Genomic DNA, 17,599 nt, shown 5'->3' on the forward strand with positions numbered 1-17,599 from the left:
TTAAGTGGGTGGTCCCATCAGTGACCGAGTCTCTGCAAGGGGGCAAAATTCTGAGCTCTGACAGTCTGCCTCCCATTAGGCAGTGTCAGAGAGCTCTAAATCGCATCCTTTGCTGCTCCTGCCTGACACCACCCACTTGACCATAAAGGCCCTAGTCAGTTTATTAGTCACTGGGAATAAAAGCACTTGCCCAAGGATGGTGAGGACTAGAGAAAGATTTTACACTGTACTGGAATCGGTGAAGCAGCGCCTATTACAGGATGCAAACAACTATAGTTGGAGGTAAAAGGTCTATGTACAGCCTGCAGATTACACAGCATCTTCAAAAGTGGCAGGTCTGAAAGAGGCCTCAGTTCCTAGAATTTCTTCTATGGAAAATCCTATTGCAGCACCTCATGTATAATGTATAGCAAGCCGTAACTTCTAGTGATAAGAGCTGATCTCCAGGGGCTTCAGTGGCCGACCTGTGGAGATCAGCTGATGGGTGCCTTAATTTCAGGAAGGGGCTTCTATAATGAGACACCCCTTTTACATACATTTTTAAAGGGAACCTGTCAGGGTAATTTGGAAACCACTCACAAGCAGTTCTGCAGAAGGGGTGGTTTAGTCTCTCAAATCACCCAGTTGTAAAACAATCAGTGCCCACAATAAAGATTAACAAAAAACCTTTATATTCCTACCACTGTACTCTCTGCATCCATGCAGTTCTTCACTGAATTAGGAGTACACCTCTGCTTCAGTACACATGCCTGTACCTCCGGGACTTGTGCAAGGAAACTGGGAAGGACGTATTCGGCTGCACTGAAACCGTACCTTAGAGGAGTCCGACTCCTCTGTAGGCAAATAAAGGGGGGGTTTTTGTTTTGCTTTTTTTCTTGAAAAAAAGACAAAAACCACCATGTGCACGGATGGCTTTAAAACCACAACACTAAACCCCAGGTCTAAAGGACCTTGTGTGGTTTAGTGGCCCAAACTGATCTAACAGGTTCCCTTTAAGTCAGGAATAAACAGAATTAAAAAAAATATATATATAGGGAAAACACTTTATGTAGAGGACAAAACTGAACAATAGCTATTACAAAAAAATAAATAAATAATGGGGCCAATTGATGAAGATTGGCGTTACTAACAGTCTTCACAGCCCTGGAGACGGCAAGAGTGCTTCTCACAAACGAGGCACATCCTAAACTGAGTTTTGCTCATGGGGAAAAAAAAATAAAATAGCACTTTTTTATTTTTATTTTAAAAAAACCTGCTCGTCTTCTACACCAGAAAACTGGTGTATAAGGCACAGTAAGTTTGGTCCATTATTTCTAACCTATAAGCTGTTTGTTTTAATAAATCGAATATTCCAGAAAAGAATAGATTTCCAACCATTTTTTTTTTTTTTAGGATCCATTACCTGTTTCAAGGTACCAAAGGTCTTTACAGCACACTTGGTTATTCCAGGCCTTACGGTAGCCATCCCGACCACTCCATATATACAAACGTGTATTAATTGCTACAGCACAATGACCAGCACGAGCCCGAGGAATGTTATCCTCCAATGTATCCATCACAATGTGCTCCCATGTCATCGAGTCTAGGAAGGAAAAAAAAAAAAAATTCTTGAAAATCTTTCTTAGGCACAAAAGTCAATCCCTTGAAAACGCCATTCTATTACGTACCAAGGTTGAGACAGGCGAGGGTGTTTGTACATTTCCATTCCTTCTCGTGAGTGGCTACTTTGACATCATCCATTACTAAAGGCACCCAGCCACCAAACACATACATCCTGGAATTTGGAAGGGAATGTGTAATTTAGGTTTACAATAGTTACATTTAGCACAACATGGTATTAACAGAAATAACTAACGCTTACTTGTTACTGATCGTCGTGGCAGAATGAAGACTTCGAGGAAGTGGAGCGACACCATTCAGATTTGGTTTATTCCATGTCAGTGTGTCTAAAAAGCGTACAAATAGATTAACGAAAAACAAAAGTACAAATACACACCATACAACAAAGCATAAAAAAAAAACAACTAATGCAACTACAAACAGCACCCACAGTATGCTGCACAAAAGTACACAAAACCCACCTATATCCAATATCCAGAGATCACCCAGCCGACATCCACTCATACCACCGTATATCACCAGGCGGGATTTTTTGCTGTCTTTTTCAGTATACACAACTGCAGTATGTGATTCTCGAGGAGGTGGGAGTATGCCATAGGTTATGGGGATGTCCCAAGCTACAACCCCAGAGCCAGGACGGAGCTCTAGTATATAGAGATCATTCAGGTACCTTTGGGGAATAACAAAATAATGATGTTTAAGTTGAACAAAATTATGTTCCATGAATAATATGTACAAATAACGCACATACAAAAAAACTGGAGAAGGTTTAAACTAAATAAAAAAAATAAGATACCTGGGAATGTTGTTCTTTGGGTCCTCACTATCATTTGCCAAGCCACCGAACAGGTAACATTTACTTCCCACCAATGAAAAGCTATGACCAAGTCGAGGACATGGAGGGGGGCCATTTTTTGGTGCTTTTGCTTTCAGTCTCTTCCATTCCCATCTGCTGGCCTATATAGGTGTTTATACAAGGAAAAAAAAGAACAGCTTTTCAATAAGACGTTAAGAGACTTCTATAAAACCCATTTAATAAAATATTGGGGATCTTTAGGTAAACAGCAAGCAATGACATAACACTATTGGTAGGCCGTCACTTTCATATTGGTAAGGGTTATCTGTCAAGATCACACTCAATTCTGAGAAGGGGCTGCAATGCTGCTATAGCTCTTTGTCCCTTCATAGTTTTTTTTTTTCTTCCAGGGTGTTGCATTGGAGATAGAGGGGTAAACACATTTGTAAAAATTGGCATTTCAAGTCCACTGAACTGTAACAAGCATTCACTGAAGTATTTGGGAAAGTAAAATAAGATTACCTGCAGCTCGTACAAGTCATTGCTGTATTTTCCGTACTCCACCATTCCTCCAAAGACAAGCAGACGGGTGCCATCACAGACAAACCCATAGGCGGCACAGCCTGGAGGAATATCACCTCTCACTGCAGGAATGAACCACTGGTTGGTTGCTAGAAAAGAAAGAAAAGTGGCAATGAATAGCCATGTTAGTTCACACATTACTGTATTAACCCCTGTTAGGTGGTCTATTTGTGCTTCAGTACATAAGACATATCCATTAAGAGAATGGCCTGAATATTCACCAGCATAATGAGAAGGACTGTAGACTTGTCCAGAGTATGGGACCCCCAGGAATCTCTAAAGCCTACCCCTACTCTGCCATATCATCAGATTATAAGACTATGAGGACAGCCCGTCCATCTCTATCTTATTTCCTAAATGCATTACCCTCTAAAAGGCTCTTTCGACTACATCCAATGTCCTGAACCTGACCACGAACTTAACAGCAATTACTCTACAGTACTGAGACTAATAACAAACAAGCAACTTGTTAACATAATGTTCTGTATGTGGCCATAGTGGTGGCGCCTATATAGTCCCAAGGAAAGTCTGGGGGAAAGCTTTTCTTCATCTTACAAGGCAGGACCATAGGAGAGGTTGTTGGAAAACCAACACCTCGCACCCCCCCCCCCCCCCCAACACTGCTGATATCTGGATCGTGTATGGCATCTATAGCAGAATTATATACTATGTAGTGGCCCTGGTGTGCCTGTGCAGCTCAGCTCTCGTTCACTTGAAACTTGTCTCAAAATGGCACTCGAGTGTTAGAGACTAGAACTGTGATCCTAGTGGCACATAGAAGCGATATACACAGCGCCCACTGCTGACTGTCGTCAAATTGCTCCATCTCAGCATATATATGTATCGTGACTACAACCACAATACTGATAGAGCAAACACCACACTGGCCCAGATTAACTAACAGACAGTGCACATATTCTGAAAAGCCACCAGATTTATTACGGCGACTAACGCTGGATGATAGATCTGGCGTCTTAAGACCCTTTAGTTGGCTTACTTTGTGGCAGAATTTGCAGACACTATTTGGTTCATTTAAACCACGCCTCGTTTTTAATGAGATTATACACCCACATGGGGAGTATGACGGAAAATTCTAGCGCAAACTAAATTGTGCCACATTACACCAGAAGATCCGCCATGTTTATGCCAGTGTCTAGTCAAGGTCACTTTTCCATCCATGCACTCATCACCCACAAGACCACTTGTTAATGCAATTTTGGGCGGTCGTCTCAAAGTACCGTATATACTCGAGTATAAGCCGAATTTTTCAGCACAGTTTTTGTGCTGAAAAAGCCCCCCTCGGCTTATACTCGAGTCAGCAAAAAAAAAAAAAAAATTTTTTTTTTTTTTTTTTTTTTTTTTTTTTAGGGGAGTACGTCTATGACCAGCAGCAATATCAATGTATAGAACCTCCCATAAAATAGTGGAAAAAAAAAAAAAAAAGCTTTAAGAAAAAAAAAATTAAAGTTCTAAATCCCTCCTTTCCCTAGAATAGACACAAAAGTAGAAGATTACTGTGAAACACATACACATTAGGTATCCCGGTGTCTGAAAGTGCCCGGTCTACTGAATATAGGGTATCTGCAGTGCTCCTGTAACCTCGGAAAGGAGTTAATAGGAGCACTGCAGATACCCTATAGTCAGCCAGGCTGAATTCCAAGTGGGGGAAAAAAAAACCCAGTCCTCAAGCTCAGGGAAGGGGCAGACAGACAATCAAAACACCCCCTCCCCTTCCCCAGGACCCAGCAACTACTGCACCCAAAAACTCCGACCATTTTAATTTTTGAAATTTTCCAGTAGCTGCTGCATTTCCCCCCTAGGCTTATACTCGAGTCAATAAGTTTTCCCAGTTTTTTTGTGGTAAAATTAGGGGGGTCGGCTTATATTCGGGTCGGCTTATACTCGAGTATATACGGTAGTTTCACTGCGCTGAGGAATTATGTACACGAATGAAAACCAGTCAGCAAATGGCTACTTATTGCTGAGCAAGGCAGTTCTAGGAGCTATATAGTTCGAAATAGATCTGAAGCTCATAGACTAAGGTTACTTAATGGTTAAAGAGGTTTTCTGAGGCTTTGACAGGTCATCAATATCAATGACTCACAGCGCCCCCACCAGTCAGGAGTGTGTCACCAGGGTAAAACGCTGCAAAACAGATTGTTCAGTCTCATCTGACTGTAACACTCCCCCCATGAAAATTTGCAATGAGCAATCTGGAGCACCAAGGGCGGCTCCATTGCTTTAAATTGCTACATCCCAAACTGCCCAGAATGCCCTTGTTACCTTCTTGGAGTGACAGAGCCAAGGAGATCAGCTGAAATATCACCTGATCCAGTCACTCACAGAAGGGGGGAATGCGGATATATTAGAGCAGTGTGGGGTGTAGCAATTTGGGGCAGTGGATTCACCCTTGGTGCTCCATACTGAAAGAGGACCTTTTACCACCCCAAGGCTGTGCAGTATTCTGCACCATGTTGTAGGCGCTGCTGCACAGGCTCTGGGGCACTTTGAATTTTGTCTCTAGCCATCCTCGTTGCAGAGTTCTGAACCCTGTTATTTTTGGCGCCCTGTATGTTAATTAAGCCCTTCACTGTCAGAAGAGCGTTTCTGACAGTAACGGGAACAGCGACATCATTCTGACACTGCCCAATTACCAGAAGACAGTGTCAGAGCAACTTCAGCAGCGTGATCTCACGAGATCTCGTGACTTCTCTCAGAAGGCAGAATTAAGTCGCTGCTCCCTCAACTGTCAAACGTCCTTCTGACAATGAAGGGCTTAATTAACATACAGGGCGCCAAAAATAACGGGGTTCAGAACTGCTGGGATTTCCATCAATTGGGTTCATCGGATAACCCAAATGACATGGAGCCGGACCAATGTTTCAGCGGTTACACGCAGACATGGGCATACCCTATTGACCAGAATGGGGTCCCCTGGGAGTCTGCTGTTTCAAAACTGAAACTGGTGGAGAGAAGTCCTCTGTGCAGGTCTTTTCTCTCCACAGATTTTCAGTAGTTTTTGCAAAAGAGACTCCGGCATAGATGTGAACTTAGCCTTACTAGTTTATAGAGGACCTTTCACGTGTTCATTCATATGAAGTTTCATATACTGATAGAAAGCTGAGTGTGCTGAATCTCAGCAATCCCGCTATGTGCCCTGGGGCTGGAGGTATCAGTGCGGTAATTTTTTAAATTTTTTTGTAGATTGTGAGCCTCATATAGGGATCACAATGTTTTTTTTTTTTTCTATCAGTATCTCTTTTGTAGAATGGGAGGAAATCCACACAAACACGGAGAGAACATACAAACTCCTTGCAGATGTTGTTCCTGGCAGGATTCAAACACAGGACTCCAGTGCTAAACACTGAGCCACCACGCTTCCCCACAGTTCAGTTAATTTTGGCACTGATACCGACCCACTGTCAGAAAGGTGTTCCCGATCGTAATGTACAGTCAGTGGGGTCGTTCCTTACCACCTCAGTAAAAGTCTATAGACAAGTAAAGATTTGGGGGTGGGGGTGGAGGGGGTTCCTCACACCCCAGTAGGCTGTAAGGCTGGCCCTTCTGACAGTGGGGAGAGATCAGTGCTGAAATTAATGATGCAGATACCTCCAGCCCCGGGGCATATAACAGGAAAGTCAAAAGTGCATTGAATTCAGCGTACTATCAGCTTTATAGGGGTATATAAAACTGGACATGAAATGTCCCCTTAAGGGCTCGTTCACATCTCTGCCCGGGACTCTGTTCTGCAGGTTTCCGTTTCCTGCACAAAACTGGACAGGAGACGGAAACCTACCGGCATCTTTTAAACCAACCCATTCATTTGAAAGGGTTTGAAAAGTTTCCGGCCGTGAGCGCTTTATATGTATAAAGTATATATATATATATATATATATATATATATATATATATATATATATATATATATATATATATATATATAAGTATATATACAAAGTGCTGCTCACTGTGTATAAAGCAAGGAAAAATGAGGGTAGGTGGTTCACTTCAAAAATTCAGTTTTCCCATGGACAGGCTGCATACGGACACTGGCGGGTTGCTTTTAAAACGCATTCAAATAAATGGGTTTTAAAACTCACCGCCGGGAAGCCGTCCCCTATGCAGTTTCTCTGGGGAATAGGATGAAGTCCCGGTAGGCGAACACGGACGCAAGTGTGAGGGGGCTACTAGGCAGCATTTAATACTGTGTGGGGAGGGGGGCTACTGTGGAGTATACAGGTATAATCCTTTGTGGTGGTCACTACGGAACAGATTGTACTGTGTGTGGGGACCACTACAGGGAAGAGTGTACTGTGTGTGGGGGCCACTGTGGAGCAGATTGTACTGTATGGGGTCCCCTCACTATTTATATCACACAGTACCCGTTTTATAGCAAACAATATTAGTACAGGATGTAATAACATTGCACGGTCACTTTAAAACCGATCCTGTGCAATGTAAGTAGTGAACATTAATTGTTCATAAGTACCAAATGCACAGTACAAGTGCTATAAACCCCATGCACAAGACTAATTTGTGGGTCCGCAATTGTGGATCCAGATAGTTTTAAAGGTTAAATTGCTGTGTTGGCACTCCGCGATATTTTATTGAATTTTGGGTTGCAGTTTGGGCACTCTGTCTAGGCGAACTTTGCATAGTCTTAGGCCTCATGTGCTACACACACTGATCCATTCATTCATAGGGCAACATACACACGACCATGTATTTCACTATATAGCATACTGTTGCATGTTTGGCATATACTGTAGGTCCAAACACATAGTGCAGATACGGCATTACAAGATCAGCATGAAGCCTCCTCCAACAATAGCTAGATTTCCTAACGTGTATGAGAACTAAAGGACTATAGAAAAAAATAATTTTAATTCTGGAATACAAAAGTTCTCCTGACACTAAGCCACAGCATCATAGGTAGAGCCTATCAATGCCAGCAAGTCAGACTGTTAACCTATTCATCCTGCAGTACCGGCCACAACCACAATACAGTAAGCCTTGTTCTGTGGTGACTATCCCTCAGCTAATGCACACAGGAATGTGTCTATTGATCAAAGTACTGTAGCATGGGAAAACTAGACATCTTATTTGGCCATACATCAGACTAGCATGATCTTTTAATGTCCCAATTGTAAGTTGTTTCCTACCAATAGAATATCTCTTAAGAAAACAAACAAGGGCTCACACTATATGGGGAACTGAACAGATCATCAAGCTGCATAGCAAATGCAAGACAGGACAAACCGAGATATATCAAAGTAGTGGAGACATTGGTGAGCGGCCTCTCTCATAGCTGAAAGGTGGACAAAATTTAGATTGGGGCTATTGGTTGAAATCCTCTCCCAACTGCCCTACACACGTCATGTACGGTTGTCTGAAAGGGGGGGGAGGGAATACTTCTCTTCCCAAGAAATTAAGAATCATGTGGTTGAATCTGCTCTTTCCCTATCATTACCTTCCAACTCTACTGTCAGGAGGCCTCCATACACAAAGTATTGGTCAGTCCTGCTGAAGAAAGTAAATTTGTTCATCTCAGTCAAAGTGGCCAAACATTGCCCAACCTCAGGATAGATCGACAGTATCAAATCTGTAATGTCCAACTCTCAGCACCCCGGCCAATCATCAGAGTGTGGGCAGCAGTGCTCAATGTCTACATTGCTTCATCTACAGTACGTGCACACTAGCAGGGGTACATGGTACAATCATCTGAAACACCACACACAGCTTTTACTAAAGATGGCCATACACAAAATACGTATCTGCAGACCTTTGTCAGATCCAGAAATAACAGCGAGAAGAGTAACAAGCAGAGGCTACAGAGATAAGTATGGCCGATAACGTATCCATAGGATAAATCACCAGTGTGTGATACGTTGGGGTCCGACACCCTGATCCTCTGTTCTAGCACCGTCCAGTTACTGGAAGCTGTTTGCGTGTGACCAGTGCATAGAGCACCATTACTACTCAAGTAACAGGAACAATCCAGCAGTCTGGTCCACTGCATAGCGGCAGTTCTGGAGATCTGCAGTGCCGCCCCTGTTACTTGACTAGTAGTAGTGTTGCATGAACCGCCACTTAACTAGTAGCTTCCCGGCACCCGGGGCTGCTAGAACAGATGATCTGAGTATTGGACAACGTATCACATTCTGTGGATAGGACATCAGTATGAAAATTAGATTTGGGGCTGGAAAATCCCTTTAAGTAGACAGTATGCAAAGCAGATGAAGCCATGTAAATATTGAAGAGGACGCTCACACGAGTACCACAGTCTCTTCAATCAAATGATGGAGGGGGTGCTGAGAGTCAGACCCCACAATCCAATACACATGATCTATCCTGATAAGAGGTCATCAATAGTTTGAACCCAGAAAACCATTTTGATAGTCTTTCTGGGAAATAAAAGCGGCATCCGTACTGGTACGTGTAATAAGATACAACAACGTTCCATCTGCACCACAGACCACAGGAGATGCACAATGCTGACATTACTAGTAGTCTGGAGCTACAACATTACCGCTGCAATGCCAACAGGAACTCAGGATATTTATCTCTAGCGTAAAAGAACACAAGCCTGCTGTTACTGCAACTATTACTACTTTTATTTTAATAAAGACCCCAATTGTATTCTCTGGGCTACAACACCCTTTTATAATAGTACCAGCCAAAAAGAAATACAAAATACAGAGTAATAAATCGGCCAGCCCCGTGCAAACATTGTGTGTTCTCCAAATCGGTAACACTTTGCAATAGAATGTATGTTTGTATGTTTGCTTGGAGTCCCAGTCTCCTGACTCTGTTTGGGCCAGGATATCCAATTGATGTACAGAATGGATTTTCTGACCCATATTCCCGTGTGCAGGACCGTATGTACACAGACACTAGACCTTGTGGGTTGCAGCTTGACCACTTCCACCATTATCAATCATCTGCCCCATAACTACAGGTTCTCATAGACTAAGCCTAATGGTGAAGGTGAATAACAATGCTCCATTTACGTCTCACTTGGAACTACATAAGGTTTTCCCAGTCTTTAGATAGTAAATAAAATGCGCACTTAAGTCAGGCAAAGTTATCTAGAAGCCGCATGAATGTTTGAACCCTTCCCTAATGCAATAAGTAACATCAAGTCCACTTGTCACTACAATACAAGCTTTGTGACTTTCCATAGTACAAGTGACATGCACCACAGAAAGGTCAATGACACATCCTCAGAGACTGAGAAGAAGGACATAAGATGGTGATCATATTCTTCACTCTGTAGGGATCAGGCTAGAATAGTGTGCACATTACTACATGATACTGTATAGCTGACAGCTCACATGTACATAGGGAGGAGGTGGGGGAAGTACAGCACAGGGAGGGGACGTGCAGCACAGCCAGGGAATGTTCGGCACAAGACGCTTTTTCAAAGTTGAAATTGGCGGCAGGAGAGTCAGCTGATACACAGAACCTGCATGACATATACGTCAGCCAGTGCTATATGCTACAGGGTGGAGTCAGCTGTCCGTACTGCAGGCCTCCTATAGGCAGAAGAAACTGACAGCTCCCTGCTATAGTGACCGCCTATAGAGGAACCTACTGATGTACACACACCACCATCCTGCCATACACCAGCAGCTGTGGAGCTACAAGTCCCAGCAGGCTTACTTGTTCTGCTCTTCCTGGAATTCTCATGAACGTGAAAGGAACATGCTGGGAGTTGTAGTTCCACAGCAGCTACAGTGCTGAAGGAAACACAATGATGGCATCAGACAAACCAGCTCACAAGTCTAGAACTGCAATGAGAGATACTGGACACCTCCGTATCATTACTACAGTCCTAGGTTTCTGGAATGATGAGGACATGGAGAATTCTCTCTAATACTACTGGTTATGTCTGGACATCCCATCTGAAGAAAGTAGCAGACCTTCTCCCGATGTGATTGCTTTCTTAATTTTACTCCTATGAGATCCACAATAAATCCCATAGACAAACACAACCAAGGACATAACTATATAATGAATATATCTCTCTTCTATATACATACACGCACCCCTACACACTGTCATAGTAAAATCGCTCAGCTTTCTATCTGCATCACCCTAAAACCACCTGGCGCTCCTTATAAGGACCACAACACCTTGTACCACGCACACATCGATGTTGGCGCTTGTTGTAATTTTCCTCAAAATAGCGTTACAAGCTGTGATCTTTTGGGTCAGTAACCTGCTAACACACAACATTATAGTCAGTGGAGTGTCCAGCACTGAAAGGATTTCTCTTTTCCTATAATGCCAATAATAAATGTGCCCCAGCCTTATCGCTCCGCCATGTTATCAGGACATTCGCCGACACATAGGACACAATTAGAAACTGAAGACAAGTCTGTGGCAGATATGCAGCATCAATTATGGGGAAATCCACTATAGAGATAGGAACACGCAGCAGATTTAGCACCCGGATCCGTGGGGCAATTCCTGTACAGATTTGTTACACAGCATATGGACTACATTTGTTAAAGGGGTAATGCAGAGAAAATAAAACTTACCAGCACATCGTGTACATGGGGCGCCTGCCTCTCCTGCTGTCGCTCCGACTCTGCTCTACTCTATGCACACAAAGTGACATCACATAGAGCCACAGCATGGGAAGCTGAACACAGGGACTTCCAACCTCCCCTGCTGCGCCCCCAAAGTCTAGTCATTAAGGCTATGGGGTCTACGTATAGTTATGAAGAGACTACAGTGCAGGAAATGCACAGCTAAGCTTTACTTGTTCCTGCATAACCCCTATGTAGACCATACATTGCAGAACATTCACACAGAAAGTGACCCATGGTGCGAGTATTAAATCTATAGCATGCAGACGATCTATATTTATGGCAGATTTCACCTCAGATTCTGCATATATGCAACAGATTTGCTTTCAGTTTCCAATTGCATCCCATGTGGATGTATCTGAGAGGTAGCCATGAATACTAAGAATGGCTTCCCATCGGGGGCATAGGGGGCCTGGCCACTGAAGAAGCCTCAAAGCTCCCTCTTTCCCATACAATATATCACTATTCTAAATGGCACAAGGTAGGTAGGGGTCCCATTATAAATTCTGTATAGGCTAGTGTTGAGCGATAGTAGATATGAATACCTTGCTCCCATAGGAATGCGTGTTAGCGGCCGGCAAATTTTCACACAGCTTAACCCCTTGGTATTCAGCCGCTTCCACGCATTCCTATGGGAGCGAGATATTCGACGAATAGCTTTGAATACTATTAGCTCATCTCTAGTATAGGCGCTACACCTCTGTGTCCCATTTAATATTTGTTTTTTGTTTTCTAGATCGCATCTTCAGTGCTGAGTTCTCTATATCACTGAAGTCACCCCGCAACTCCTTCACACTGAAACATTGTGGCCCCTAGAGTGTCACAACATGAGGCTGAATACTACCCAACCCATTTGTGACTAGAAGAAGCAGGACACTGAGGATCTCAGCAGGGGCCCCAGCTATAGGGGGGTGCAGAGCAATTACTACTGAGCCCTGGAGCCTGAGGGTGCTCAAAGAAAAAGATAGCACATGGCAAGTCGGAGCCCATGAGCTTCAAGGTCCACTTGTGCATCCCAATAGGACTCCATTCACTAACCAGGCGTTACACTGTAGACTTACCCATATTCCTCCCTGGATAACCGCTTCACAATCTCATCCTCTTTGCCACTACTGCTCTACCTGTAAAACCTGCACCATATCCACCTTGTGTAAACATACTACATATAGGGGGTTTACCACTGGCCCTGCACTGCCCTCACAGTAAGGCCCTGTTCACAGCAGTGTTCGGGCAGTCCGCTTGGGGACCCCCCGAACAGAAACCTATACGCATTAAAAAGCGGTTACCTAAGAAACCACACAAACCCGTCAGACTTTAATGGGGTCCCTGTGGTTTTCGTACAAAACATGTGGAGCACTTTTTACACAAACCCCATTAAAGCCTAACGGGTCCATGTGGTTTCTTAGGTAACTGCATTTTAACGTGTATAGGTTTCTGTTTAGGACTCACCGAACACTGATGTGAACCGGGCCTAAGTTACTAGACATGGGTGAACCACTGCATCTTGAGCAGGGTTCGAACCAAATTGTTCAGTTTTTAACGAAAACTGAACAATTGAGAATTTGGCTCAGGCGAACTAAAATGGCTGCCATAACGTGCGTTGTGTAGTCTCTGGGGTCTCTTTAAAAATAATTCCTACAGCCCTTCCCTCACCTTTTTAGGACCTCCTTCAGGCATCCGCTGCGCTCCCAAGGTGACTACTGCGGCCTGTAGTTGAGTCACAGTGGTCACGCTGGACATCATATCAACAGAGGCCCAATCACAGGCCTCAGCGATGACCCCCAGCATATGGCGTCACTGTGAGCAGACTCGGAGGTGAGGGGGAGTACGAATCTCTAGAACTCCACCTATTATAGTCTGGGGTCTAAAGCTAATTTCACTTCCAAATCTATTTGTCCCAAACCAAATACTGAGAGGTTCGCCCATCTCCAAGATACCCATCACATAGTGACCCAGTATTTATATTACACTAGCTAATAATGAAGCCAAAAGCGGCACCGGGCTACAAACAATGGCACAGCCTTCTTCTACAGAGGCTCTCTGATACATAGCACCATGGCTGTAAGCCCCCGTACACACAGACTGCCCTCAGCAGTTACATCATCATTAAAAGACGCATGATAGCCAGATCACGTCTGTACGAGCGACAATGCAGATGATGGCAGTGGTGTCAGACCGATAGGCCCCGCCCCTAGCCCCTCCCCCTGTCTGTCTCCGATCCTCCTGCTGGGGGAACCCGCCATTTTTCTTTGTGGATTTTAAAACGCACAGCCGAAGTGCAGCTCAGGCCGGCCGTAGGGGGCAACGTATAGGAGGAGGAAGGGGCTAGAGCTGCCCATGTCAGGGCACCCCAAGGCCCGAGGATAGCGGCTGTAACACGGCCCGAGCTCCGGCCCGGCCTGACATCTGTTATGTCATACGCGCTCCGTTATAGCAATCCACACACAATCACAGTATAACACGGACACGTAACCACTCACCCGTATTATAGACGTGTAACTCGTCCACGATCCCTTCATTGCCTCCACCGAAAACCACTATTAACTCCTTAATGGCCACGGCTCTGTGTCCGTGCCGGGGCCTTGGGACCGGGCCCGACCAGCCGACGACACGTTTCCAGCGGGGCTGTAGGGCAGAGGATGAACCGGTCACCGCTGGAGTGGAGGCCATGGCGGTGGCGGCTCACTCACACAGCGAGGGGCTTCTCCTGCAAGAAGACCGGTCAATGAGTAGAAAACGGGAGATAAATAACGGGAGGAGGCGGCTAACGGCGGCCCGGGAGACGGGGGCGGGTGACTGGCGGCAGGTTCTGGCAGAAAGGGACGTGATATGACAGGTGAAATGTGAAAAAGCGGGCTTGAGGCCTTCTCGGAGCCGGTTTTCACTGAGGCGCTGTGGAGTCCATGGGAGCCGCCATTTTATGACGGCGGCCGGAGAGAAAACAAACTGATTCCCGCGCCTGCCGCCGCTGCTTCCACAGCCTGCTCCGGATCCCGGTGTGCTCTACGCCCCGTGTGCTGGCAGCACGTCCTCCGTACGCTGCCCCGTTTCTCTCCTCGCTCGGCCTCGCTGTTTTCTTTAAAGTCGCCCGGGAGCGGCGAAGCTGAGGGAGTCCATGGGAGCCGCCATCTTGTGCCGTCCAAACAAACCAATAAAGAGCTGCTAGGGAAAACCAAAGATGGCGGCGAGCGGGGCGACAACACACACACCGTAAAAACCACTGCCGCTGCGCTCGTGATTTCGTCGCCTTCCTCCGGCTTAATAGGAGTAGCGTCAGCGCACGGAGAGGGGAGAAATCAGCCCCGAGAATACCGTGATGTGTAGATGGAGGCTGAAAGGGAAGGCTCCACCCCCGCCGCCACCGCTTATCTAGTGCAACTCGGGGGATGTGAGGAAAAAGGCAGCAAAACTGACGGAAACAATCAACTGCCCAAACAAGGAATTTAAAAAACGTCGGCAACCGTGATTATCGGTGTGCAAATACGGTACAGGGCACCGGAGCCTCTTTTTACGCCTCCCTGGGAGCCGCCATCTTGTCAGCGCCCGCCTCCCGTCTTCCTCCTCCTCCGGAGACAATAAGATGGAGGCGGGGACTGCGCTGTGCTGGGGGTGGTGAGAGACGCTCGGTGGGGCCCGAGGAGCAGATCACCTTACATAGAATGGATAGGGGACTAGACACACTATGGACAGAGGCGCTAACTGGGCGGCATTAACCCCTCACTGGCCAGGCAACTTTAGTAGACTATTTATTGTCATCATAAACTTACAATAATAATAAAAAAATGAATTCCTACATAAATATATATAATAATAAATTTCCCCCAGGTCTCCATGACTAGTTATCAATTGAGATACTTTTGCAAATCCAAATTCTACTTTTTGGGTGCATTAAAGTGGTTTAGTTATTTATGGTGGCGCCATCTTTAGTTACTTTATGTGTGAGGGCTTTGTAGTGAGCGCCGGCTTCAGAGTTGTGGAAATGTGGTGAATGTGACCGCTTACTTCAAGGGAGTTTGTCACGTCCAAAATGGCCACCTAGAGGCCTTTAGCAGGAGCAGAGACTTGCCCATGTCACCACACACTGAAGAGACTATGCAGAAATAATCGGCTTTTAATGCATAAGCAAAAGAAAACCTGCAAGTGCACTGGGGGCGGGGCCTATGTTAGCAAGTGCTGCAGCTCTCTGTGGGAGTGCTGCCCCTTTGGCAATCAGGCTCCACCCCCAGTGCACTTGCCATCTCATTCTGTATTTCTTTCTTGGTTTGTTGCCCCATGGTGGGGTGGGCAGATGTTTCTTACGCCAGTCTTGATGCCCCCTATTCTAGGGTAGGACACTTATAATTCATTATGTGAATTTTGACATTGCTCCGCCCACTTTCTAACGCGGCGAGGCACAAAGACGCCATTTGCATCTATATTAGTTCCAAGTGGCATAAAATAGACACAAATTACGGGTTTACGGTTATTTTGTAGCGCAGGGGATTTGATGAATTCCCGCCCAGAACTGGTCCATGGATGTGTTGATCGCTTACGGCAAAAGATTTCGCCACATTGACCACCGAAAATTGTGGGACTCAACATGTGCTCAAAAATCACCAAACTCCATTGACTTCTATAGAGTCTGTCAGGTTGTGTCATTTTATTGTTATTCTGTCAGATGTGACAAAACCTGCAGCAGAGCCTGAACACATAAACTTTAATGTAAGCCTTTATGTCAGGAAAAGCACAACTATCTCAAACTGTAATAAAGTGCGCCATTTTGGGAATTGATATACTAAGAACTTTATTATGGCGCAGCTTTGTCCACCAGATAGTCAGCGGCGACACAAGAGCGGTCTGCCCGCCGTGTCACCGGCATTGACTTCGTTCTGACAGGACGTTGGCAGGGAGACGCTCAGGAAGCTTTCATGCCTCTCAGGGAGCCGCCATGTTTGGACGTAGCCGCACCCTCCACGTCTGGAACACAAACACAAGCCGTGGGACGACTCCATAGCCCGGGAGCAGCCGGCTGTCTTTTACCTCAGACACTACATAGTTAGCCCTCAGTCTGAGCTGGGCGATAGTGGTGGCGTTAATCCCGCGTTTTATTCTATTTCAGCGGGTTACTGTGTCACGCAAGACTTTGTCTTCTCTTATATTATCTGACGTTCACGTCTGCAGTGGGCGCCATCTTGTTGACCACTCCTACCTTAGATGAGGGAGGAAGAGGCAGACACTCTAATGGCGGCGGCTTCTTCCTGTACGCCCGGATGTTGGTAAAACTACAAAAGAGCAACAACGTCTGAGGACAAAACAAACGCTTATTTTTATCGTACAACGCAGTGCACACTCATAAGCCTTTATTTGCTGCGTTTGTGAAGCCTTTTATCGGCGTGTCAAGACGAGGGTGACTAGCCAGTGTTTGCGCGCCGTCCTTTATCCCAGTAACTGTCATGGCGCCTTCACTGCAGGCGCCGCCGCCATCTTAGACGCGGTTCCTAGCAACGGTTGTCAAGGCTTACTGGCACGAGGTAGAGGACGCCGCCATTTTGGTACGTCTACTCCCCTCCCCCTCTCCTGTTCTTGGCTAGGCGGGAAACATGGCGGCTCATTAGCATAAAACGCGAACTCGATCCGAAATCTTGCAAACTGAGAAATAAAGTGAAATGTGATCGTCAGGGAGGTTGTTGTAAGCGCTGAACAAGGAGACTGGTCACTTCTCCTCCATATTCATACACATGGGTTAGGTGTGCAACTTTGTATGCTGCTAGCCTTCTATGGCAGTCTCCTGTCAGTCAGCCCAATTCCTGTCATATTAGGCTTGGTATGCAGGTAGTGGATATAGTAGGTGTATACAGGTGATAACTAGATGGCGGCAGGAAATAAATACAGGTATGTCATGATAAACTTGTGGCGATTTCAAGAAAATCACAAAATGGCGGCGATGCGTAAAAAAAAATCGTAAGGCTGCATTTCCATAAGTTCTTTTTGTCCTACAATCTTTGCAGTGGTCGTGGTAAAACCGCCG

At 45.4% G+C, this 17,599-nt stretch overlaps 1 protein-coding gene across 2 annotated transcripts in view; it reads right to left on the bottom strand.

Moving 5' to 3' along the window:
- HCFC1 (host cell factor C1) overlaps positions 1-15,149 on the bottom strand; it is a 38,990-nt gene extending 23,841 nt beyond the window's left edge. For both annotated transcript variants that reach the window (XM_075260158.1, XM_075260157.1), the window contains exons 1-7: positions 14,073-15,149; positions 2,939-3,087; positions 2,417-2,577; positions 2,082-2,290; positions 1,862-1,946; positions 1,668-1,774; positions 1,403-1,582 (exon numbers count right to left, since the gene is read on the bottom strand). In XM_075260158.1, coding sequence (XP_075116259.1) covers positions 1,403-1,582; positions 1,668-1,774; positions 1,862-1,946; positions 2,082-2,290; positions 2,417-2,577; positions 2,939-3,087; positions 14,073-14,262 — 1,081 coding nt within the window. In that variant the 5' untranslated portion in view covers positions 14,263-15,149. The remainder of the gene's footprint in view (positions 1-1,402; positions 1,583-1,667; positions 1,775-1,861; positions 1,947-2,081; positions 2,291-2,416; positions 2,578-2,938; positions 3,088-14,072) is intronic.
- Positions 15,150-17,599: the final 2,450 nt, after the last annotated feature.

The sequence above is a fragment of the Leptodactylus fuscus genome, chromosome 11 (genome assembly GCF_031893055.1).
Source record: "Leptodactylus fuscus isolate aLepFus1 chromosome 11, aLepFus1.hap2, whole genome shotgun sequence".
NCBI classification, from domain to species: Eukaryota; Metazoa; Chordata; class Amphibia; order Anura; family Leptodactylidae; genus Leptodactylus; species Leptodactylus fuscus.